Here is a 24652-nt window from a genome sequence, read left to right as displayed (position 1 = left end):
TCGTCGGATGTTCAAATTAAATCGGTGTACAATAAGAACTCATGAGGATGATAGTACTGACTGCCTTTTCTGCTAGAATAAAGCATGCCTAGAATTAACGTCTTATTTTTCCTTTTCTGAGATATCTTACAGTAAACTTGGGTATGTGGTGAAGACAAAGCCTTTAAAGAAAATACAACATACCTTATACCTGGTTGTCCTGGCATGACAAAACGTATTTCAACATATGTTGTACAAGATTTTCTGTATGGAATATTAAAACTGTCAAAATCTAGCACAATCCTGCTTCCAGCCGGACCCTGAAATAATACATTACTACCAGTGTCTACGCCTACAACAGATTATGAAAAAATCTTAGCTAAAATATCTTTCAAAGAATAGTTAACAAAAATACAACATACCAACGAAAGTCTACGTTACTGTTGTAAATGCATGTGTCCATCTTGCAGACTAGACGATTTTAACCTGTTAGCCTGCTGGCGGCAAGTGATTTTTGCCCTTGCGACCAGTGCAGACCAAGCTCAGCCATGATCTGCACTGTTCGTTGTTGGGTTTTAAGTAAATTTTCAGTGAACACCCCTTCGAATGATAAATAGTACTGTCCAAATTGAATGATAGGCCAGTCCATTTTTGAAATTTAGGAGGGTAAAGGCTAATCAATCCACAAAACCGAAATTTTCAGACAAAGCAACCGCATGGTCCTTGTTAGTAAGCTTGGAAGTATTTTGAAAAATATTAAAAAAGTGAGCCCACCTTCACAAACCACACACATGTTGACGCATTAGCTGGAGTGTCTGGGTACCCAAGTGAGGTAATATTGGCCCGATCTTTTGAGTCTGTTAGATATATAACACCACCGGACAGCCCCTCCTCTGAAAAGAAAAAGTGCAAATCTCTTTCATTTAGCATTCCTCGGTAAAATATGTTTACGAATGAACAACCTTCGCCCCCTATTTTTACACTTAATTGATTCAAAAACCTTCATATTTCTATAAGTACTCAGTGTCCGGACGTGGGACAATCGCACGCGGACACAGTCAATATTCGTGTTTGAAAATAAATTTTACAAGAACCATCTCGTGAAGAAAATGTTTGGGAAAATCGCTGTGTTATGATATCATATTTTGACTGGTACTGGTATATACTTCATACACAATATAATTACCAATTTCAGCACAATTTGACTTGTAGTCTAGTCCCTCAGGGCAGCGACATCTGCACGATCCATTGACATAAGACAGATAACCTCTATTCCTGCAGGTTCCATGGAATTCCGGGCACTTTTCCGCTGAAATGAAATAGTTAAAGGATTACAGTTTTCATTATTTCAAACGAACACGAGAAACTAGGAGTTATCTTACGTTATACAAATTAGGAAGCAGTATTATTGCATGCCCCATCTCGGACAGAATTATGTCGTTAAGATGTCGAAATATCGACATATAGGTTTGATAAAAGAAAAATGTAGGGCAAATATAAAAAGTATGAATCTTTTTTTTTCAGATATTATTGTTAAACCAAATGTCCAAGTGTCTTCAGACGATACTTAGTCGTTTCTTAAACATTTCCAAAAAAGTAGAAAAATGGTACTTTGTCGACAGATACCGTCGGCATGGTGCAATATTACAAGACGGTGTTAACAGAATTATTCCCGTTGGCGGAATCTCTTACACATAAAGATGCATTTCATAGAACAGAAAAGAATGCAAAAAGTATTCATATTCATATACAACATTTTCATAGAAATGGACATGTGCAACATCTACGTAGTCTAATTAAGTATCTTGGTATACATGAACACGTTCCAGTAACTGGGCATTGGCTTACGTTTATTCCTTCATTCAGACATGCAGACATCATAAATTTCAGGGTAAAAGAACGTTACGGCGGCTTTTTTATATCTCATAAAATTTCTTATAAGATAGGTTATTGTTTTCATTCATAATGAGATACTGTGAAAATGTTGGCAACGATTTTTGCAACAATAACATGGGTAAAAATACAGTAAACGTCTCAATATACGACTGCATATTGCATTAAGGTAGTGGACACGTACTCACAACCGGCCATTTCCGCGCGAGTACGTATCTCCCGTGTGCGATTTCGACAACCTTCGGTCATAAAGCGGAGAATGCCGAATCGCGTACGGAGAATGCGTAAACGTACGGAGATTGCCGACTGAAAACACGGGCCCATTACCTTAAGTTCAACTGTACACTTACCTCTCATATCATATAATTGTTGCGCCTCATAGAACATATAATATGCTGTAACGTCTTTTTGTATTGCCAGATACTGCGTCTCGGGATCTAAAACTGTTATGGTGTCCTTTGTGTTTTTGCTGAACGCCTGAAACGAAATTTAAAGAAAACCCCCACTAATGCTTTAAAATGTCGAATAGGGTCTGAGTTACCAGTTACACTTATATACAAAGTACTTTCAAAATCAATTACTTTTCGATTGAATGATTAAGGTCAAACGTATTTCATATAGGGTACTATACAAATTCCAACATGCATTAATTAAAGGTCAGTTGTACTTTGTTCCCTTGATCTCGACGGGACCAGCAAAATTTGTTCGACATATCGGAAGTTCGAGGTTTTGCCGGGACCTGACCGTGAGTTCGAGCAAAGGCTGGTGTTCGAGTTAACCGAAGCCGAATGAATCTAATATACATAAATTTATTAATGAAATACATGCACCTTGAGAAATGTCGATAAATGTTGCGACTCAACTTTAAATTCGTGGAGGAAGAGTATTCCTTGCCTTTATAAGAACTGAAAAATTTAGTTGTAACTTCAGTGTGATAAATCTTTTTGGAGGAGACTACCTACCCATGTACTGTAACCCATAACTGAACTCATATCATAATAGCCAAAATGTCGGACACCAGATTTTTTCGTTATTTTCTCAAAATTTGGAGCCATTCCTGAAAATAAAGACAGAAATGGTTTTCATTTTTAGCATGTGTTAAATCAATAGACTTATGGATATTTTGAAATTAAAATGCCTGAGCAGGGTTAAAGCCTTTGGCTATATTAATCAGCAGTATAACTCCGACTCCGAGTTCTGAGATTGGACCAGGCCATCCAAAATATGTAGGGAATACGTATCATTGTGTATGTTATTGTCAACTAAAGAAGCTTATTAAAGCGAAACATGTTTTGACAAAACTGTGTTGGTTTATGAATTTTCAACATCGTAGGGAATACGAATAAAATTTCAAAATAAAGTACATTTAATCCTATAGCAATATAGCGGTTATGTTCAGAAAATTTAGATCATGATAGTTCAATTCGATAATAACGAATGTTAAATACATACAAATGAAAATGATGAATAATAGAATTGCACAATTTTATCATGAAGATCGTTTTCTACTAGTTGCAAAACCTACTAACAGTACAGTCATGTGGTCATTATATGAGTGGCGGGTAACTTTGGTTAATAATTTATGATATTTTAGGTCGGACAATTCAGATATAATCAAATGTTCACATTCAATATAAACTCAATAAAATAATAAAATTTGTTATCATAAAAAGAGGTTTTATCGCGACTATTGAACTGACTCATAATTTCGAGGTAAGAAAACCTTACAAGTTCAGTTTTCGGAATTGCTCATTGGGGGAAGCAAACGCCCTACTCGCTCCTATCTAAAATTGACACATGATGCGTATATTCCAAATACAAGAAAAGTTACAATAATTATAATCTTACCTGTGTTTCGTTTCTCAACAAAATGTCAGCTATGCAAAATTACTGTTTTGAACCACGACTGAAATTCGGAGACAAGTTTCTTTAATTAAATTTGAAAATAAATACAAGTTTAATTGCATTAATTAACAGAACAGATTATACTGTTACCGTCCATGATGTTTTGGTAGTTGATTCGAATGTAATCGTCACGTACAGGATTTGAAATTTCATGATAGAATCCTATAGCATGTCCAAGTTCATGTATACATCGATCCTAAAATAAATTTTAAAAAAATACATGTGAAAAACTTGAATACAATTGCAAAATATGGTACTTAATAACATATTTAAGGTTTATTGCCGGTGACTGACAGCGCTGTCGAATGGTAATGATCGTTTACTTAGAACCACTTAGTCTTCGCTGCTCTTCACTTGATATCGGAATGGGTAAATCTTGTTCACGTAAGATTCTTCCAGCTGGCTTTTGCAAATTTTATTCCCTAACGTAATGGCTTAAGGGATTCGTAGTGCTTCCAATTCCAGTACTACAATAAAGCTGTAGTCATATGCTTTCAACACAAATAATGGAGGGGTCTTTAACGGTAACTGCAGTGTTTTATTTCGCAGATTGTCATTGTTTATGTAACCATAATTCATACAGTATATTATGTAATTCAAAAATAAACAAAAATCTGCACATCGGCGTTTATAGTTATACCAATATCAAGCATAAACTCTCCAAATGGTTTTGTCTTTACCTCCCACGATATTTTAGAATTTTTCGTCACATGGTGACCCCCTATATTTCTGAGGTGAATCAGTGCATATGATAGAAAAAGATGATCGATAATACAATCAATATTATTTATTATTGCCCCACGGAAAAATGTGGGGTCAGTTTGAATGGCAATGCGTTGTTTCTAGTGTATACAGTTGAAACTCGGTAGCTCGATTTTCAAGGTATCGAGCGTATTACTACGAGATTTGACTTGAAAATGTCTTCGAGATAATCGGCGGAATTTTGAGATAAGTGAGTTCGAGCTCTAGATATCGAGTTTCCACTATAAAATAAATAGTAGGGCAATAGTCTATGTGACTTATTTCTAGCGGGTAATTTTCTAGTATTTCATCATTCTACAAAAACATAAACAATACATACATATTTACAGCAAGATATCTTCTGTCCTTTGAGTACTACGTTATTGCCAGAGTAAGACCAACAGCTAAAATGGTAAAAAATACTTTTAGAATTATTTCAAACGGGTTAACAACGACAGTGTAAGAAAGATAAATAAAAAAAATAATATTGGTAAAATGCCTACCTCAGCCTTAAACCTAATACATATCGGTTAAAGTCTTTGCAATTACACCGGCAAATTTTACATTTCTGAATAAAGTATTCTAGTTTTTCCTGAGCCGTTCAAGATATAACAATATATTTTGATCTTAGATCTTTGTGACACTGGTTCTGACGGTGCCGTATATTACAAGACTGTTGTCTCATGGTGTCTCTCCTGTTGAAACTTATGTAAATCGGCAGAAATGGTGCTATTCCAGACTAAGAAATAGAAATATGGTTAGACATTAAATGAATTAAGTGTTTATTTCTTGTTCAGACTTAGATGTTGATGTGTTATTCAAGGATGCCTAGGGGTGAGCATGACCTTGAAAAAATATATTTTCACATGGCATCACTTATTATTTATTAAAAGATGAATTAAATTGATAATAAAGGAACAATATTTACGCTCGGTTGTACTCCACAAATAAGAGATAGTTCTGGTGGCCTAGCTTGTACAACTCCGGCACGCTGGCATTCCAAGGAACAAACCGGAAGTGTGTCCAGTACTCATATAGACCAAAAATGTCCTCCTCAATGTGTGCACGTGTAGCCTTACCTGAAAACGGTCAGGTATGAATCATATCATATCATATCATATTTCATATCATATATATATCATATTTCATATCATATATATATATCATATTTCATATCATAGATCTATATCATATCATATTATTTATGTTATCTTATATTACATTATATTACATTATATTAAAGATAGTGATGCTATCATCTTTGTTGTCTTTGAGAAAAAAGTACCTACCTACAGAGTCATCGAATACATATGGTATTATAGCCTGTGACCACCGTAACCGCTTCTTGTCCATCACAAATCGTTTTCTTCGTGCAACCTCGGGATCTGGAGTTTTCTGGAAAATGAGTCCTATCAAATTAATATTGTTCTTAAAGCTGATATATTTATAATATAACATGTTGTGAAGTTATAAGAAACAGTGTCATGTGAAAGTACCATGATAAATATTTGATACAACTACGTGTGCAACAAAATGTTTATGAATAATCACTCCTTTGTACGTGTTTTTGTGCATTTTTATATAACAAGAATATTCCGCCAAAATGAATTTATCGCGAAAGTTTACATGATGCGCTATAACGAAAAGCAACGACTGCAAAACGTAAAACAGACAAAACAGATTGGATTAGGTACAGAAAAAAATGCTGCAGTATATATGCCAAACAAGGAAAGGTTGGTAATATTTTGTTAAATAGTACAATTAGTAATTTTAGGTGTTCCAGCTTAATACATAAGGGAATCAGAATACGGCGTTCTGCATGAACTGTTTTGGTCACAATTCAGAAAGCACCCTATACTAAAATATGTTTAAGGTAGTTCTACACGTTCGAATCGAAATATTTTCTACAATGTAGAATTGATTAAACTGTATTTTTTCAAAACTTTAGAATATACTTAAAAAATTCAGCAAATAAAAAAGATAGGGTCGTGTGCTTGAATTTTTTTTTTTGCTAGACTGATATGAAAAATTTGGACCTCGCGCAATTTTTTCATACTATGTGAATAGTGATGGTAAATATGAACGGTTGCCAATCACATTAAAAGGAAGACTGAAGCCTTCGGTAGTAAATGTGATGGGTCATATTAAATAATAACACTGAAGTCCTTGTTAGTAAGTGTGAATGGACACTGAAGTCCTCAGTAGTGCGAATGGCCACATTATTAAGTAAGACTGAAACCTTTGGTTACCGTAGCAAATGTTAATGGTCAAATGAAATGCAATATGTGGTATCAAATGTGAATTGTCGAATTAAAAAAGTGCGAAGCTTTCAATACTAAATGTGAAAGGGTACATTAAAAAGTGAAAGTGAAAATTTCTGTAGTAAATATGAATGATCACATTTAAAAGAAAGATTGAAGTTTTCGGTAGTAAATGCGAATGATAAATTAAAATGTAAAATTTAAACCCTCGTTAGTAAATGTTATCGCCATGAAGTAAATAGAAAATGTGAATGGTCTCATCTGAGACTAAAGCTGTAGGTAACTACATATGGAATGTCCTGTTGTAAGTCATTGTGTCGCATAAACACGTGATATTGTTTGGCAGTTTGTTTAGAACCTCAGTTCAATACTGCTGCAATGTATACATTTTCATAGACAGGAAACAGTATCTACGGGGGAAAAACAAACAGAATTGGAGAAAACCCCGGATGGTTTCAAGTGACAACTTGCATATAATCAATAGAGAGGTTGGAATTCCAATGTGTGTGCATTTATGCATACGTCTTGTAAATTCCTAAACATATGCTAAAATATTCCAACCAACTACTCTAGTGGCTCAACGCACGTACTATGTTTGAAATACATATTTGGGTTTTTCACGTTTTTATGATATATTTTATGAACATGCACGCAATGTTCATAATTCTAATATATCGCCCGCTTGCAACAGAAATGTACACGTACACGTGTCTTTAAAAGCACGAAATCTCAAGCTGTCTGATTATTTAAACTTAACTAACCAATTTTACGTCATTATCTTCAGGTGGTGTTTCTAGCTCCAATTCCTGTGCCTCATCACGTCTATCTACTTCATCTATTTCTTCTTGCCATCGTCTCATATCAATGTGTCCGTTATGCATGACCATTGACATTCTTGCTGGCCATCCGTTTCCTTCCAGTATCGGTCCTTCACTCTTTAAATGTATACAAAATGAACCATTTTGCACATTCGCAAGCGTCGATAAAACAGAGTTTGTAGCAAGCATTAGTTCATGCAAACACACAAATAGAAATGAATACATGTAGAAACGTGAGATTGGAGACAAGCTTTATTTTTCAAAAAATCTTATGAATGCACCTTTAGTTGTACGAAATACTGCTTGAATTTCGAAAAAAATTCGACGGTTCACTTTTAATTCAATTCATCTTACAGATTTGTTATACTATTTCAACATTTTGAGGGCGTACGCTAGAGTCTTTGTATATGAGATGGGCGAAATTTTTCCCAATAATAGAATTTCTTCAAACTTTGGATATTGAAGGACAATCATGTAGGAAACAAAGATATGCAACAAAAGTCATAGGTCAGCAGTATTGAAACAAAGTTATCTGTCCTTGAAAACTGCATTTCCCCCCAAAAATGCCGTTTTCAAGGGCAGATAACTCTTTTTCTATTATTGGGGAAAATTCCGCTCATCTCATATATAGAGACTCTAGCGTACGCCTTTATATAAACTTTAAAAAAAACATATTCAGTCAGACATGCACTAAAGACCACGTCCGAATAAAGGTCGTTACTATAAAACCTGCTGTTTCTCCTCCGTATCGTATAGTGCATCTGCCGACAAGTACAGTGTTTTTTTTTTCATTTCTAAAGTGTGGTCTTTACACAGAGGTTTGATTGTCTTCTCATAAATTAGGAAAATCCAAAATTTTGGTAAAGTTACCATTATATTCTTTCAGGTATACCATCCTCATTTCAAATTCTGTATTCGTCATAACAGTGTATATTCTAAGATGTTTTCTTAGACTAAATTATTCCCTACCGCAAACTACCAATGATGGAATAACGTTTAGGTACGAGAATGAAGAGCAGTATAATATGTCTGATATTTTTTTTATAGAAATATATGTAAAACTAACAACTTGAAACAGAGGAGAAGGTACTTCAAGTAGCAACATTTGTTGAAAATCAATATTACGTTGACTTCTTTTTCTTAATACTTTCCATTTGAAACTTACCGCAACAAGCACGTGCTGTAGAGAAGATAAGCAAACGAAGGGGACCAACCACATTTTGCTTTCTGGCACCATAAGCATACGTCAGATGTGTGCCGCGAGAAGAGTCGTACTTGGTTCGTCGAGTGTGATGGTTCAAACTGTTTCAGCTGTTTGTGGGGTGGGACGAAACAACGCTGGTGTCTGCAAAAATTAATGTTCCGTAAGCCCGTGTCCTGGTAGTACCTATCATTACAGTCGAAATTGAAAATAAATTTTAATCTTTATTCGTATTAGTTTCTTCGGTTTGGTACTACCAGGGCAGAATGCAACGCAGAAATTTTTGTAGGCGAGAATTCAGTTAAACGCCATGTATTTTGTATAGGTTAAAATGGATGGAGAAGTTTGCCTGAAAAGTTAACATGGATTTTGGAGGATTTAACAATAAATAGGGCCTTCTATAAATAAACGCATTCTTCTTTTGAATATATGATTTTGGAGTCGTCTTCTATTTTAAAATGTTATGAATAATTTTAAAATGTTATGAACAAACATATTTTCACCTATTATTCTAGGCAGTTGGTCTTCTATTTTAAGATGTTATGAATAATTTTAAAATGTTATGAACAAACATATTTTCACCTCATGGTTATTCTAGGCAGTTGGTCCTCTCATATATGTTTAGCATCAGTGAAGCCCTATATATCTAGGAAATATATCTCGAATTCCAGCGGATCTAACATTTTAAATCGAGATAATCGAAATTCGACTGAAAATGATAATTTGTGCACGTGTTATCGGGACAGGACTTGAAAATGACTTCGAGATAGCTGGAATTTTGAGATAAGCGACTTTGAGATATAGAGTTTCAACTGTACATGAGCCGTGGCATGAGAAAACCAACATAGTGGGTTTGCGACCAGCATGGGTGCAGACCAGCCTGCGCATCCGCGCAGTATGGTCAGGATCCATGCTGTTCGCTAACAGTTTCTCCAATTCCAATAGGCTTTAAAAGCGAACAGCATGGAGCCTGACCAGACTGCGCGGATGCGCAGGCTGGTCTGGATCCATGCTGGTCGCATACCCACTATGTTGGTTTTCTCATGGCACGGCTCACATGTAAACGAGGCCTTTGTACTATGTCAAAGGGCTATCAAAATGATCACGACTATATGAATTTGCATGATCAGAAACAACAATAGTGATTAGATAATTATCTTCACTGTAATATATTATTACAGCATTGTTTTGACTGCAAAGAAGCTTACAATAACAGAAACGTTTACAAAACTACCTTATCTGATAAATGAAACTTCAGGTGATATATTATTCTTGTCTACTGTTCCTATCTTGGGGCAATGATAATTTGTTCGATTTCGTAAGACAATGCCATCTAATCGAAATATGATCACATGTCAATGAAACAATTAGGATACAATTTTAGCAATTTTAGGTCGACTGCTTCACAGTCAATTACGCAATGGCCAAAAATTAATTGACTCTTCTCTTTGCGAATTTGTACATATTTTAAACTTTTATTGTAAAAAAAAAAGAATAAATAGTCACTGATTTTGCCGACTTTGGAAAAAATAAAAATAAAGAAAACTGGCCGCAAAGACAATTGCCGCAGAAATAATTTTGTTAAATTCTAGCATGCAGATCCAATGTAAATAGTTATCCTTTAACATCGGCCTGTCTCATCGGACGTTGTCGGTGGGAAAAGTGCGACGTGACGAGACGCCGTTCTTGTACGTTTATTTCTGAAATACCCCCGTCGGTTAACATAATTAAAGAAATTTTGTTTATTAAATTGCTCACATGAAAAACAGCCTATTGTCAAAGAAAAGCATGTATACAACAATGTTGTTGATCATTGTCTAAAAGTATGCATTGCATTGAATCATGCTTCAGACTTTTACTTGTAGTATTCCATAAAATAATATACATGATGAAAAGAAACATGTAGTCACTTCTAAAACTTGGAATTCAAAAAAAAAGAAGAGATTTTGGAAAGTAACATTTTAGACTTCTTTTATACTTTAAGAAGAATAGCCCCGTTATAATCATGTCGACTAGCATCGGAATCCAGTCTGACAAATTCTAACTTTTTTCTTTCTGCAAATGAAAGAAACTCAATGGCTGCAAATTAACACTAATTAGCGCAAATTTAGTCGGATCACTTATACATATATATTAAGTATGATTTATTCTGACACCGCACCGATTATCAACGATTTCCCAAGCTACATGGCTACTAGTAATAGGTTTCTACAAAGCTTCCGACAAATTTGTTCTTTGCAATAGTCCGAATGATTCGGACTATGATAAACAACGTTACTAATTAGGAAAATTAAAACAACAAAATAAAGTTTAAAAAAAACTTACCTTTATTATTTTGAAATTGAAACGATTAACTTAAATATCCCCAATGTTGTTTCTTGTTTCTTTGTATCTTAAAATGAAAATGTTAATGCACTAAATTGGAAATGATTGATCGTTTATCAATAAGATAGTTTTTATCACAATAGCTATCAAGAGGCGATGAAGAGATAATTTTAGTTATGTCAGCTAAAACAACAGTTTTCACAATAAAATCACACCATTCAAATGACTTTGACAGATACTGAAATCGCTTAAAGTTAAACTAAAACATTAAATAAAAACTAAAGTTGATTTTCGCTTTTATGAATCAATTATTAACAGTTTCAATTTTTTGTTTGTTTAAAAAGTACAACGAAAAATGTTGTAAAAAACATATTATATACAATTTTATCCAGTAGTTTAAAGAATCGCCTTAATTATCATCTCTGAACATTAGCTTTAATTCACTCAGTTATAAATTAAGACTTCTCATACAGAGCCATTTGATCTTTGTGACGCTGTAATCGGTATATCAATAGGTAACGTAATGTTACGTAGGTAACAGCTGACCGAACAGTCACGGAACAGACATTACGGTTTCAAACGGAGAGTACAATAAGGAGAAATCGTATTTAAACAATGTTTTCAAACTGTGTAAACTTTACTTCAATGCGGGTATAATGTTTTCGAGAGGTTAATAGGTCAATACTTTAGCTGTTTATACTAAAACATATAATGAGGTACCTTTAATTTAAATGCACCGAATGACTTTGGAGAATTAAGGTTCGTTCAGTGCATTTGAAAGTCTTGCTGTAATAATCGACCATTTTCTTTTTTACCTTAAAATGGTTCCATATTTATATGCTATTAGCTTTGTGCAGAGAAATATGCATGAGCTCTGCGGCGGAAATAAAGCGCAATACTATTCCGCAAATCAACTAGTGCATATTTCTCGATGCAAGGCTAATTATCTCTTTATTACATACGTCTCTACATATATTAATATTATATAAATATTCTGAATTTTTTCTATGGCCTGAATAATACTGACAATGTAAAATAATAAAAAAAAAAAAAAACGGAACGATAAACATTAAAATACGGCACGCACCTGGTATGAAATTCAGACGTCTGAATATGGAAAAATATTGACGTTTCCGGTTCTCCTGTAGCTTAATGGAGAATGAAACAAACATGTAGAGTAAACATGCATTCCAGTATAATGGCAGTTGTAAGAATTAAGTATGCACTGAAACAAAGAACTTTTCTCGTTTAAAATAGTGTACGTTAATTTGCGTATTCAGAATGAGTGCAAAAAACCCTAATATAGTTCTGATAGCGCTGAACCTAAAACATGATTTTTTTCCTCAATGTTCAACGCTTTACATGAACCAAATCTTGTAATACTGGATGCTTTCAGTATTTTAGTGTCATTTTGTAAATTTGAATTCACAGATTTTTTATTACATATTTGTACGGGACCTGAAATTTTGCTTATCAGTATGTTGTTTACTGCGAGCCATAACTGCAAAAATAGAAGGGTGGAAAGAATCACATGTGAATTTAGCAAATTTCCTTGTTGTTCGTTAAAATTTTAGCTAAGGTATTTTCCATGATTTTCGTTAAATAGTGACATTTTTGCACCGTTCGCAATTTTTTTTTCTGTAAAATCTATGTTTTACCATGTATTTGCAAATGTTATTTTCAAGGTATTTCATCAAATTTAATGTTCTTACACAGTGCATGCTCTCTTATTATATGATCAAATTATGAGTACAAGTTCGTAACTCAATGCAAAATAACAATTTTGGACAGAATTAAAACAAACTCAGCCTATCCGAAACTGAAAAGAAAAGTTATTTAATGAATGTTATTTGAAACCCACGGTATTTATTATATGTAATTATCACACCACATTTATTTAGCTTTTTATTACGTATACAAACACGTCAAAAGTTATACAGAAAAAGATTTTTTTTAAAAAAAGAGATAAAAACAGTTGTACATATAGACGCTTCTTTAATATATATAGATACAGATACAGACATAGAGCCAAATGAATAGAACAAACGGGTTTTGGATAAAGACTTCTAGAGTAAACACGCACGCACTCTTTTTACCCCTTCGTATATCAGTTTGCATAGTGTGCTATTAAGGAATCGTTTGTTGTTCTTTTTGATTAGACAGTATATTGCCAACTCTAACATTGATGGGAAGAGAGTTCTGTGGCGGCCATTCTCTCGTGCACAACTAATCAAGTGTTTCGATCTAGCTTCTACAGTTCTAGTTTGTCTCAGTTATGAACTGGAGAATAAGCCGTGAAGGTATAGTTCAAAGTTCTGTATTGTACTCTTTACCTTACGGGTAGTCAGTGGGTCTCCATCAATACAGGGGTAATACAAATACAACTGAACTTGTTGCAGTTTGTCCAATATGATGCTGATACCACTTAACAATTGTGTGAAAATATCCTTTAAAAGCATAGAACGCACCCTACAACATAACTGAAGACTCAGTTTAACTAAAGTCTGTTCATGAAAGGTAATGAAATGATCACACCTCTCACGCTCCCTAGCACCGGCTCAAGCGGAATTCTATTATAGTAATGACGAATGTACTCCATGATCTAGAAGGTCTAGAAAATATAATAACACAGAGTCCAAGTATTGGGAGACCTTATACAGCCGCCACACAGCACTTAAAGACTGTTGTTGTGATAGTTAATTGTTATCATCTGCGAAAAAAATGCAATAATCTAATTGCGAGGTACCCAGGGAATCCACTTTGGGAACTTGGTCACATCAATGGCTAAGTTACGTCTGATGTAGTCGTACATATCCAGATCTGCACACAGTTTTTGCTGTTCTAAATCAAAACTGGATTCTACCATTGGCCCCCGAGATTCCTTACTCAGTTGATTTTATCTCGGAGTTGCCAACCATCCCCGAGACGTTATCTATGTGTGTCTTGGGTAATAATTTCATGCGAGCGGCATTACTTCTGCGGTTTTTATAGTTTGATTCAGCATGATAATATCGGCGGGGCAACCTGCAACAATACCTCATTTGATCTATTGTCTTAAATGAAGGTATACTATATATAATAGGCACAGAAATTGTGATTAAGGAATCCATTACGTTTGCATATTGCAGTAAATATTAAGTAACTCTTTGGACCTAGTATCGCCCAGGCGTCCATGCATATCATTTTGTAGAAGTTACTTTATATGTCTGTGCTTTGTCTGTAACTTCGAAATGGTGTTCAAAACGGTTAGTGACAGGTAGTTACGGACATGTTGGTTCAAGGGACTGGAGATTGTCACTCTGGATCTTCTTTAATGCTGACAAAAATAAGTAAAACTTTCTCTATGCAGACGGTTGCCACTCTTGCGATTTTTATTTACAAAACATTTGGTCAATAAACATGAATTTCAACTCAGTTTTGTTACTAGATCCGTTTACTTAAGACCCAGTTTAAAGCCAAGTATTTTTGATACACTGTCACTTAAAAAGAGCCATAAAGAACGGGTATAACTTTGTTCAGTTGCAATTTAGGTAAGACCTGGGGTGATACCTTTTGCCCTGCTGTATTTATGAAAAAATGTTTCTTTTTCTACCAAAAGTATAAAAATTCAGTCACAAAGTCGTACTTAATAATGAAGATATGTTCTTTAGGTAGTCACTTTTCGGGCGCACCTTTTTTGACTGCATATATAGTATTTAAACAATCGGCCCTGAAATCTTTTAAATGGATGATTCATGCTACTTATAATTATATAGAATATAGAGAAATATACTTAACAAACAATGAAATTATAAGAAAATTATAAAGGAATTCTAAATATATATGTTTTCTTATTAGGACCGTTTGAGCCGTCAAATTGAAACTATAAATCACATTTAATGGTACTTGAATAACACGGAGGAATCTTGATTCCGAAGCAGCCAGTTCTTGTCTTCTGAGATTAAAATATCCGTAATTAATGCAATGATATAGTATTTTGTACTGATAGTAAGTATTAAGATTTCAATAAGGATGCAGCCTTTTTTTTTAGAAATTTAGCGGTCATTACCCTAGTTAACGGATCAAGGGAGAGCACCTCCTTATGGAAAAATTTGACCCCACACCGTTTGTAGTGGGAGTACTTCCTGTAGACGGCACAAACGTCAAAACAATTTTGAATAACTAATTTCCGACTAAAATAAGCGAAAATGTCGCTTGCCGGGTTTAAAAAACAATTGAATAAGGCAAACCAGGTAAAATGAAATTATGATTAAATTCCCTGTCGTGAATACATGTTCATACCCCAGTTTAAAAACACAAAAAATATGTACAGGAAAATCCTTTTCTTTCACTGTTTATTTACGTTTTTATTTCGAAATACTTGTCATAACATGAAGTTCTAATAAAGGTGTCATACTTTCTATATATTATAATGTTTTATAAAATCTGTGGCAGTTGAAATAAAGAAAACCTGAAATAAGGCAAAGCCTCCAAGTGAGTTCAAAAATAATTTTTTTTTGGGTTTAATATACATTACAAAGAAACTATTCACTACTTAAAAGAAAGTGAAAATTTGCGAGAACCTATTCACTTAAAAACCGCAATTTATATTGGTGTCGTCACATATGTTACTGTGAATATCATACTTCTATCTGTCTATCTAAACTAAAAATGTAAATCTTCCAGGAAGCCCGGTGTCATGCACTCATGGCGATGTTGCGTTCTCATACTGGCTTTAAGATTATCTATGACAATATTTTCAAATTTATCTTCTAAAAGAAAAGCTCTGCGGCTGGACATAAAGCTGCTGTGTTGACTACCCACCGTGATTTGACTGTTATTTCTCCAATTTGAAATTCTTTACATTTATAGTCACCAAATAACCCACAGCTTTCGATTTAAATGCTTCTTTAAAATATTCAGAGTTTGTCGATATTGAAAAAAATGTCATTGAAGGTAGCTCTCATGCCATTTTTCCAACCAACGAGAGTGGATTTAGCCCGGCATGGCAGTGAAAACACATACGCATGCCAGAAATCTCTCTCTTTTTACCTATCCTTGCAGATTTTGCCCATTTCATTGCCAAGCTGGATTGTAATGACTAAATTTAAAATGTACTTGTTTCAGATAAAGTCTGTGGAAGTTGCATTTATAAAAATATAGCTTGACCGCTGAAAAGCTGATCTTGACCCTTGAAAATCTGATTTTGACCATTGAAAATTTAGGCTCAATAAGAGTCAATAACTCTTGAGTTTCAGAACCTACCGAACGCCCTGTTTCCTTTTGCTGTTCATACGAAATGAACGTCATAATTTTCAATGAAAAAGAATAGGGTGACTGTAAATATTGTATGATATAGTTTAGCCTAGGTTTATAGAATTCCATTCAATGCGTGTGTACGTTCAATTTTGGAGAAATAATGCCGACCATGCTCTGTTACGTAAAGCATCCAGAATGTTCAGATTTTGTTTACACTAGTAAAAAGTCATTGCATGCGTTTCTGTTATTTCATATACGTTTTTATATGCTTAAAAATTATCATACATGCCTATATACATTGTTTCAAAGCATAATTTACGCTAATACGCATCTTATCTGGAGCCCTGATTTACATAGACTTATATAAAAAATCTTCTTGTTTAAAATCTCAAGGCCTAAAACAGATTTCTGTGATGTACATTCTGTACTGGTCCTTTTCAAAAATGTTCAGATCATGCTTTTGTGGTCAAAATTGGCCCTTCCACGGGGGTTCACTTGTGTTTACATAGCCTTACATAAAGACAGCCTTGACTTTGCCATGTAGCATTGTGTACTTATCCTCTTACAAATTTGTTCAAGTCATGCCCCTGTAGTCAGAATTGGCCCCACCCTGGTGTTCACTTTTTATAATTTCATAAGAGAAGCTTTAAAAATCTTCTTTGCAAGACCCTGAGCTTTGATATTTAATACGTAACATGATACATCCCCTAGTGATCCTCTGTGAGGTTCATTCAATATCCCTGTGGACACTTGTTTTACATAATTATAGACTTATGTAAGAACAATTTTAAAAATCTTATCTGAAAAACTCAAGTTATAAAGCTTAGATACATTGTATTTCGCATGTAATATTGCATAGAGGTCCTCTACCAATTTTGTTGCAATTATTTACCCATTTTAGTCAGGTAAGCGATATTAGGTCATTGAATTACATGACACAAATGTTTTAAACTATGTGTTAAGCAAATGTACATGTATCAAGCATGCCAATTAAGAAAAGTTCATGTAAGTAGAATTTCATGTCTGCCTAGAATTTTTTTTTACCAGACCTTTATAGATTATTTTAACAGTTTAACTCATTAGGTTGTCAAAGACCATGCAGACATTTCATAGGTTCATACAGGTTGTTCCTTTAGTCTTTTATTAGAGTTCTACACACAGTATTGGGAGAGAATGATGTTTTTGATTAATTTGGTTCAACCATTCAAATATAAAAAAATAGTTAACTTAACATACCACAAAGAAAACCAACATTCTGTGGACCTGTTTAGCTTTGCAAAAAATAATGTATTCCTTCTGTATATATACATACCTATTTTGGTCTGCACTGAAATCCTGCAATTTTATTTATGCTGTCCATGTTCCAGCCTCTTTGTTCATCTAAGATGTTTATATTTTCAGTTTATGAGTGAGAAGATAGGAGGGGCCAAGGGAACAGAGCTTGATGATGAATTTTGTGAAATGGAAAGGGTAAGTACTCTGTTGTTTTCAGCTTAGAATAAGGAGAGCTATTGTACTGGCCCTGGCATGTTATCACTGAAATATTTATGGCAGACTTCTCAGTTTTACCATATTATCTTAATTTCAGCTGTTATCATCAAACCTTCAAAAAAGATTGGTCTCAGCAAGGGGCAGACATTTTTAGCTCAGCTAAATAGCTAGAGTAATTGGACTCATCTGTGTGGCAGTGCTGTTGTCCTGATTTGGTTAAGTTTTTGTATGTAAACTTGTATCTCTGTTACCAGTCCACTTGCAGAAATGAATTGGAACTTCACACACTTTTTCACCACTGTGATAAACTGACTTACTTCGCACAGGTTCAATAACTCTAATTTGTTTAAAAAAATTATGCCACCTTTTCGACTTAGCAATTTTTGGTTTTAGTTTTTACATGTAAGCTGGTATCTCAGTACCCATTAATGGGAATCAATGGATTGAAACTTCACACACTTGTTCTCTGGAATGATGGGACTTGCAGTGCACAGGTTCTATAACTCTGCTATACATTTTTACAAAATTATGCCACCCTTTTCGACTTTTATATTCATTCAATTGACAAGGCTGTTGAATAGTTGAGGGTTGTTGCCCTCGTACAGCTCCTGTTTAGTTAAAGGTCAGATACTCCAAATGTCAAGGCCACTGGGATCAGATACTGTGATAGCTTTTTAGCTCACCTGTCACGTAGTGACAGAGTGAGCTTTTGTGATCACCCTTGGTCCGTCATCCGTCCGTCCGTCCACAATTTCTTGTGAACAAGATAGAGACCACATTTTGTAAGCAATTTTGATCAAACTTGTACAAAACTTGTATTGGCATGATATCTCAGTTCCTTTCGAAAACTGGCCGGATCCCATCATGGGACCAGAGTTTTAGAGTTATTGCCCCTTAAAGGGCCAGAATTTGCTATTTTTGTGTGTCAACAATTTCTTGTCTGCACGATAGTGGTTTCATTTATGATTTTATTTTAACCAAACTTGCACACAACTTGTATCACCATAAGATCTTGGTTCCTTTCTTGAACCGACCAGATCCAATTATGGGTTCCAGAGTTATGGCCCCTGAAGGGCCAAAATTAGCTATTTTGACCTTGTCTGCACAATAGCAGCTTCATTTATGATTTGATTTTTACCAAACTTGCACACAACTTGTATCACCATGAGATCATGGTTCCTTTCTTGAACTGGCCAGATTTCTTCATGGGTTCCAGAGTTATGGCCCCTGAAAGGGACAGAATTAGCTATTTTGACCTTGTCTGCACAATAGCAGCTTCATTTATGATTTGAATTTAATCAAACTTGCACAAAACTTGTGTCACCATAAGATCTTGGTTCCTTTTTTGAACCGGCCAGATCCCATTATGGGTTCCAGAGTTACGGCCCCTGAAAGGGCCAGAATTAGCTATTTTGACCTTTTTGGCATAATAGCAGCTTCACTTAATATTTGATTTTAACCAAACTTGCACACAACTTGTATCACCATAAGATCTTGATTCCTTTTTATACGCCCGAAGGGACATATTATGTTATCTCCTCGGTGTCTGTCAGTCTGTATGTCTGTTGGTTAGCAATTTCCCTTCTGCTCTGTAACTGTTGAACCCCTTGAAACATTTCAAAGAAACCTGACAGAAATGTTCCCCTCATCCAAACAATGTGCAGAGCGCATTTGGATGGCTCACTTCAAGGTCAAGGTCACACTTAGGTGTCAAACGTCATATGACTTTGTTTTGTGTGTATATTGCTCTGCATTTGCGTCGATTGCAGTGCTCTTGTTTTTATTTGGCAGATCCTTCTTTTGTTGACCTACAATAATTTTTTTCAGTTACTTCCCTTTTATGTTACTATAAATAGCTTATTAAGTAACTTTATTATTATTGGCCGTAGGGAAAAACCGAGACCACTTTTTAGCTCACCTGAGCAATGCTCAGGTGAGTTTTTCTGATCGCTCGATGTCCGGCGTCCGTCGTCCGTCGTCTGTCGTCTGTCGTCTGTCGTCCGTCGTCTGTCAACATTTAGCTTGTGTATGCGATAGAGGCTGTATTTTTCAATTAATCTTCATGAATATTGGTCAGAATGATAACCTTGATGAAATCTAGGCCGAGTTCGAAAATGGTCATCTCGGGTCAAAAACTAGGTCACTAGGTCAAATCAAAGAAAAACCTTGTGTATGCGATAGAGGCTGTATTTTTCATTTAATCTTCATGAATATTGGTCAGAATGATAACTTTGATGAAATCTAGGCCGAGTTCGAAAATGGGTCATCTCGGGTCAAAAACTAGGTCACTAGGTCAAATCAAAGAAAAACCTTGTGTATGTGATAGAGGTGGTATTTTTCAATTAATCTTCATGAATATTGGTCAGAATGATAACCTTGATGAAATCTAGGCCGAGTTCGAAAATGGGTCATCTCGGGTCAAAAACTAGGTCACTAGGTCAAATCAAAGAAAAACCTTGTGTATGCAATAGAGGCTGTATTTTTCAATTCTTCTTCATGAATATTGGTCAGAATGATAACCTTGATGAAATCTAGGCCGAGTTCGAAAATGGGTCATCTCGGGTCAAAAACTAGGTCACTAGGTCAAATCAAAGAAAAACCTTGTGTATGCAATAGAGGCTGTATTTTTCAATTCTTCTTCATGAATATTGGTCAGAATGATAACCTTGATGTAATCTAGGCCGAGTTCGAAAATGGGTCATCTCGGGTCAAAAACTAGGTCACTAGGTCAAATCAAAGAAAAACCTTGTGTATGCGATAGAGGCTGTATTTTTCAATTGATCTTCATGAATTTTGGTCAGAATGATTGCCTTGATGAAATCTAGGCCGAGTTCGAAAATGGGTCATCTGGGGTCAAAAACTAGGTCACTAGTTCAAATCAAAGAAAAACCTTGTGTATGCGATAGAGGCTGTATTTTTCAATTGATCTTCATGAATTTTGGTCAGAATGATTGCCTTGATGAAATTTAGGCCGAGTTTGAAAATGGGTCATCTGGGGTCAAAAACTAGGTCACTAGGTCGTATCACGTAAAAAACCTTGTGTATGCGATAGAGGCTGTATTTTTCAATTGATCTTCATGAATTTTGGTCAGAATGATTGCCTTGATGAAATTTAGACCAAGTTCGAAAATGGGTCATCTGGGTTCAAAAACTAGGTCACTAGGTCAAATCAAAGAAAACCTTGTGTATGCAATAGAGGCTGTATTTTTCAACTGATCTTCATGAAATTTAGCCAGAATGATTACCTTGATAAAATCTAGGCTGATTTCGAAAATGGGTCATCTGGGGTCAAAAACTAGGTCACTAGGTCAAATCGAAGAAAAACATTGTGTATGCAATAGAGGATGTATTTTTCAATTGATCTTCATGAAATTTGGTCAGAGTGATTGCCTTGATGAAAACTAGGTCGGTTTTGAATATGGATTATCTGAGGTCAAAAGCTAGGTCACTAGGTCAAATTAAAGAAAAATCTTGTGTATGCGATAGAGACTGTTTTTTTCAGTTGATATTTATGAAATTTGGTCAGGTTGATTGCCTTAATGAAATCTAGGTTGAATTTGAATATGGGTCATCTGAGGTCAAAAACTAGGTCAATTGGTCAAATCAAAGAAAAAACTTCTGTATGTGATAGAGGCTGTATTTTTCAGTTGATCTTCATGAATTTTGGTCAGAATGATTGCCTTGATAAAATCTAGGTCGAGTTTGAACATGGGTCATCTTGGCTCAAAAACTAGGTCATATCTAAGAAAATGCTTGTTTTATCGCAAGAGACCAATTTTTTTGTCCAATCTTAATGAAAATTGGTCAGAATATTTGTTTCCATGAAATCACTAGGTCAAACATGTTTTACACTGTTATGGAGTGTTTCTTAGGTGAGCGACCTAGGGCCATCTTGGCCCTCTTGTCTGTGGTACAACATGGATGGTTCCTCCAATTTTTAGGTGTATTTTGACATAATCTGTACCTTGTAAGAATGTTTTATTGTACCCCCCTACAACAAAGTTGTAAGGGGGGGTATACTGGTTTCAGGTTGTCTGTCTGTCTGTCCGTCCGTCTGGTTGTCTGTCCGTCTGTCCGTAGACGCAATCTTGTGCGCACCATCTCTCCTTATCCCCTTGACAGAATTTAATGAAACTTCACACAAGTGATCAGTACCAACAGTAGTTGTGCATGGGGCATGTTAGGTTCTTTTAGAAAAAAAATTTGCAGAGTTATGGGACTTTGTTTTTTTGTTACTATACTATATACATAGACACAATCTTGTGCGCACCATCTCTCCTCATTCCCTGGACACAATTTAATGAAACTTCACACAAGTGATCAGTAACAACAGTAGTTGTGCATGGGGCATGTTAGGTTCTTTTAGAAATTTTTTTGCAGAGTTATGAGACTTTGTTTTTTGTTACTATACTATATACATAGACACAATCTTGTGCGCACCATCTCTCCTCATCCCCTTGACACAATTTAATGAAACTTCACACAAGTGATCAGTAACAACAGTAGTTGTGCATGGGGCATGTTAGGTTCTTTCAGAAATTTTTTTTCCAGAGTTATGGGACTTTGTTTTTTTGTTACTATACTATAGACATAGACACAATCTTATGGGCACCATCTCTCCTCATCCCCTTGACACAATTTATTGAAACTTCACACAACTGATCAGTAACAACAGTAGTTGTGCATGGGGCATGTTAGGTTCTTTCAGCGACAAAAATTGCAGAGTTATGGGACTTTGTTTCTTGTTAACATACTATGTACATACAGTCTGCATATGCAATCTTGTGCGTGCCTAATCTACCAAACCCTTGCACACAATTTAATGAAACTTCACACAAGTGATCAGTACCAACCCTAGTTGTGCATGGGGCATGTTACATTCTTTTAGATAAATATTCTGCATAGTTATGGGACTTTGTTTTTTGTTACTATACTGTATACATACAGTCTATATACATACAGTCCACATAATTATGCAGTCTTGTGTGTGTCAAATTGCAATGTACTGTGTCAGTGCATGCGGGGGGTACATTCATCACCTTTAGTGATAGCTCTAGTTTCTTTTTGGTTAAATTTCGCCCTTTGTTGTTCCTGTCCTTTGGACATAGATATTTTTTCTGAGGACATAGATTTATTTTTAATTTCTTCCCTTTGTTGTTCCTGTCCTTTGAGCTTCATCAGTTAAAATTTTGCTCAATGTAATCCTTCGGGCATGAAACTGCTGGCCTGATTTGAAATAATTTTATTTGAAGTAACTTTAAGAAAATTAAAACTGTATTTTCTCATAATTCTTTTAATTGATCTTGATTATGATTTTTTGACCTTCTTGTCCTGAAGTGCAATGATAACAGGTGAGCAATATAGGGCCATTTTGGCCCTCTTGTTTAAAGTTTTATGTCAAACTTCTCAATTGTTATATTTCTTGTCATAATCATCAAACCTCAGGAAGGGACTGGCCTTTGTAAAGGGCAAACCTTATTTGGCTTTAAGGGTCAGATACCCCAAAGGTCAAGGCCACTGGGATCAGATTTTGTTCTAGTGTTAACTTAAAGTTTTATGATATGCTTCTCAATTTTACAGTATCTTCTTAAACTGACATTCTGTTCCACTTAGTAATTTATAACTTGAAATAATGTACCAAAATAATCTTCATGTTTTAAAACAAAATTGTGTTTAAGCTATGTTGTTTTTGTTTTCATATGTTATGAGTGAACAATTTCTTGAGTTTTAATGTAATAAGTAAACAGTTTTGTCACAAAAAATGTTTGAGTGATCTATGCTTTAATATATTTGTCATAAACATTATGCATGCTTCTGCATAATTAGGTGTAAAAAAAAATTGTTTGTTTCCCGACCTACCCTAAATTTTTGGCCGTATCCCGACTTACCCTAAAAAAATTTCCCAACCCTAAAATGTTTTTATTGCATTGGTGAAATTTTTCTTCAACTTTTTAACCTGCACTTTTTATGCTTTAAACATGGTCAGTGATGTTAGAAATCAACTTACTGATACTCTAAAGGCATAACCCCCTTATTTGTATTCATTTTATGACACAAAAATAATTCCGAAAAGTCCCACTTAGTAGAAAAAATCCCCCCCCCCCACCCCCCCACAAAAAAAAAATGTACTGACATACAATGTACCTACCTTAATTTTTTTTAGCATGTTACCGTAAACAAACATTTTTTTTTGTTAGACCTTACTGTAAATAGGTTATCATAATGGAGAATTTTAGTTTTGGTACTATAATTGTTTTTTATTGACTGACTACATCAGACAGTCAAATTTATATAAAAATGTGAGTAGTACAAAATTATGGGATATTTTTAATCAGATTTGTTGCAATGTTTACAAATGTTCCTTAGTTCAAAAGTAATATTGTGTTATTTAATGAATGATATAGGTCATTTTATATGCAAAGAATATCAGTTTTTGATTTCAGTTTTATTTTTTCAAATTTTAATTTTAAACTAAATATATTAAGAGCTTTTGATATATGATATATGGCTTGAAAGATATCTTTTGCCATATTTTACCTGTGTTTAGGCTGATCATGGTCTGCACTGTTTGCTATTCAGTCAGTAAATTTTCAGTGAACACCCCTTTGGATAATAAGTTGTACTGCCCTAACTGAATGATAGACCAGTCCATTTTAGAAATTTAGCAGGGTAAAGGTCAATTGATGGTACAAATGTCATGGTTATCATTCTCTTGGGTTTGTTCTCTCACTCTCAGGACCATTTTGTCCCAAACTAGCAGATAAAAGGTTCAACCAGCAGCAATGTGTACATGTTTTTTA

General features: G+C 34.8%; 2 protein-coding genes across 4 annotated transcripts in view; one reads left to right on the top strand and one right to left on the bottom strand.

Moving 5' to 3' along the window:
* Positions 1 to 13989, bottom strand: part of LOC123523059 (uncharacterized) — a 34098-nt gene extending 20109 nt beyond the window's left edge. Inside the window, exons 1-8 of the mRNA XM_053550331.1 lie at positions 13870 to 13989; positions 7541 to 7714; positions 5808 to 5913; positions 2835 to 2929; positions 2223 to 2349; positions 1166 to 1288; positions 754 to 872; positions 184 to 299 (exon numbers count right to left, since the gene is read on the bottom strand). Coding sequence (XP_053406306.1) covers positions 184 to 299; positions 754 to 872; positions 1166 to 1288; positions 2223 to 2349; positions 2835 to 2929; positions 5808 to 5913; positions 7541 to 7714; positions 13870 to 13989 — 980 coding nt within the window. The remainder of the gene's footprint in view (positions 1 to 183; positions 300 to 753; positions 873 to 1165; positions 1289 to 2222; positions 2350 to 2834; positions 2930 to 5807; positions 5914 to 7540; positions 7715 to 13869) is intronic.
* A 1238-nt stretch (positions 13990 to 15227) lies between these two features.
* Positions 15228 to 24652, top strand: part of LOC123523061 (endophilin-A2-like) — a 50527-nt gene continuing 41102 nt past the window's right edge. For 2 of the 3 annotated variants that reach the window (XM_053549372.1, XM_053549371.1), the window contains exons 1-2: positions 15228 to 15355; positions 17763 to 17831. In XM_053549372.1, coding sequence (XP_053405347.1) covers positions 15311 to 15355; positions 17763 to 17831 — 114 coding nt within the window. In that variant the 5' untranslated portion in view covers positions 15228 to 15310. Of the gene's footprint in view, positions 15356 to 15533; positions 15597 to 17762; positions 17832 to 24652 lie in introns of those variants that run through there. The other variant, XM_053549373.1, reaches the window with a different exon arrangement.

Source organism: Mercenaria mercenaria, chromosome 8 (assembly GCF_021730395.1).
Source record: "Mercenaria mercenaria strain notata chromosome 8, MADL_Memer_1, whole genome shotgun sequence".
NCBI classification, from domain to species: Eukaryota; Metazoa; Mollusca; class Bivalvia; order Venerida; family Veneridae; genus Mercenaria; species Mercenaria mercenaria.
The sequence above is the reverse complement of the archived record's forward strand: the minus strand, read 5'-3'. Positions and strand labels throughout refer to the sequence as shown.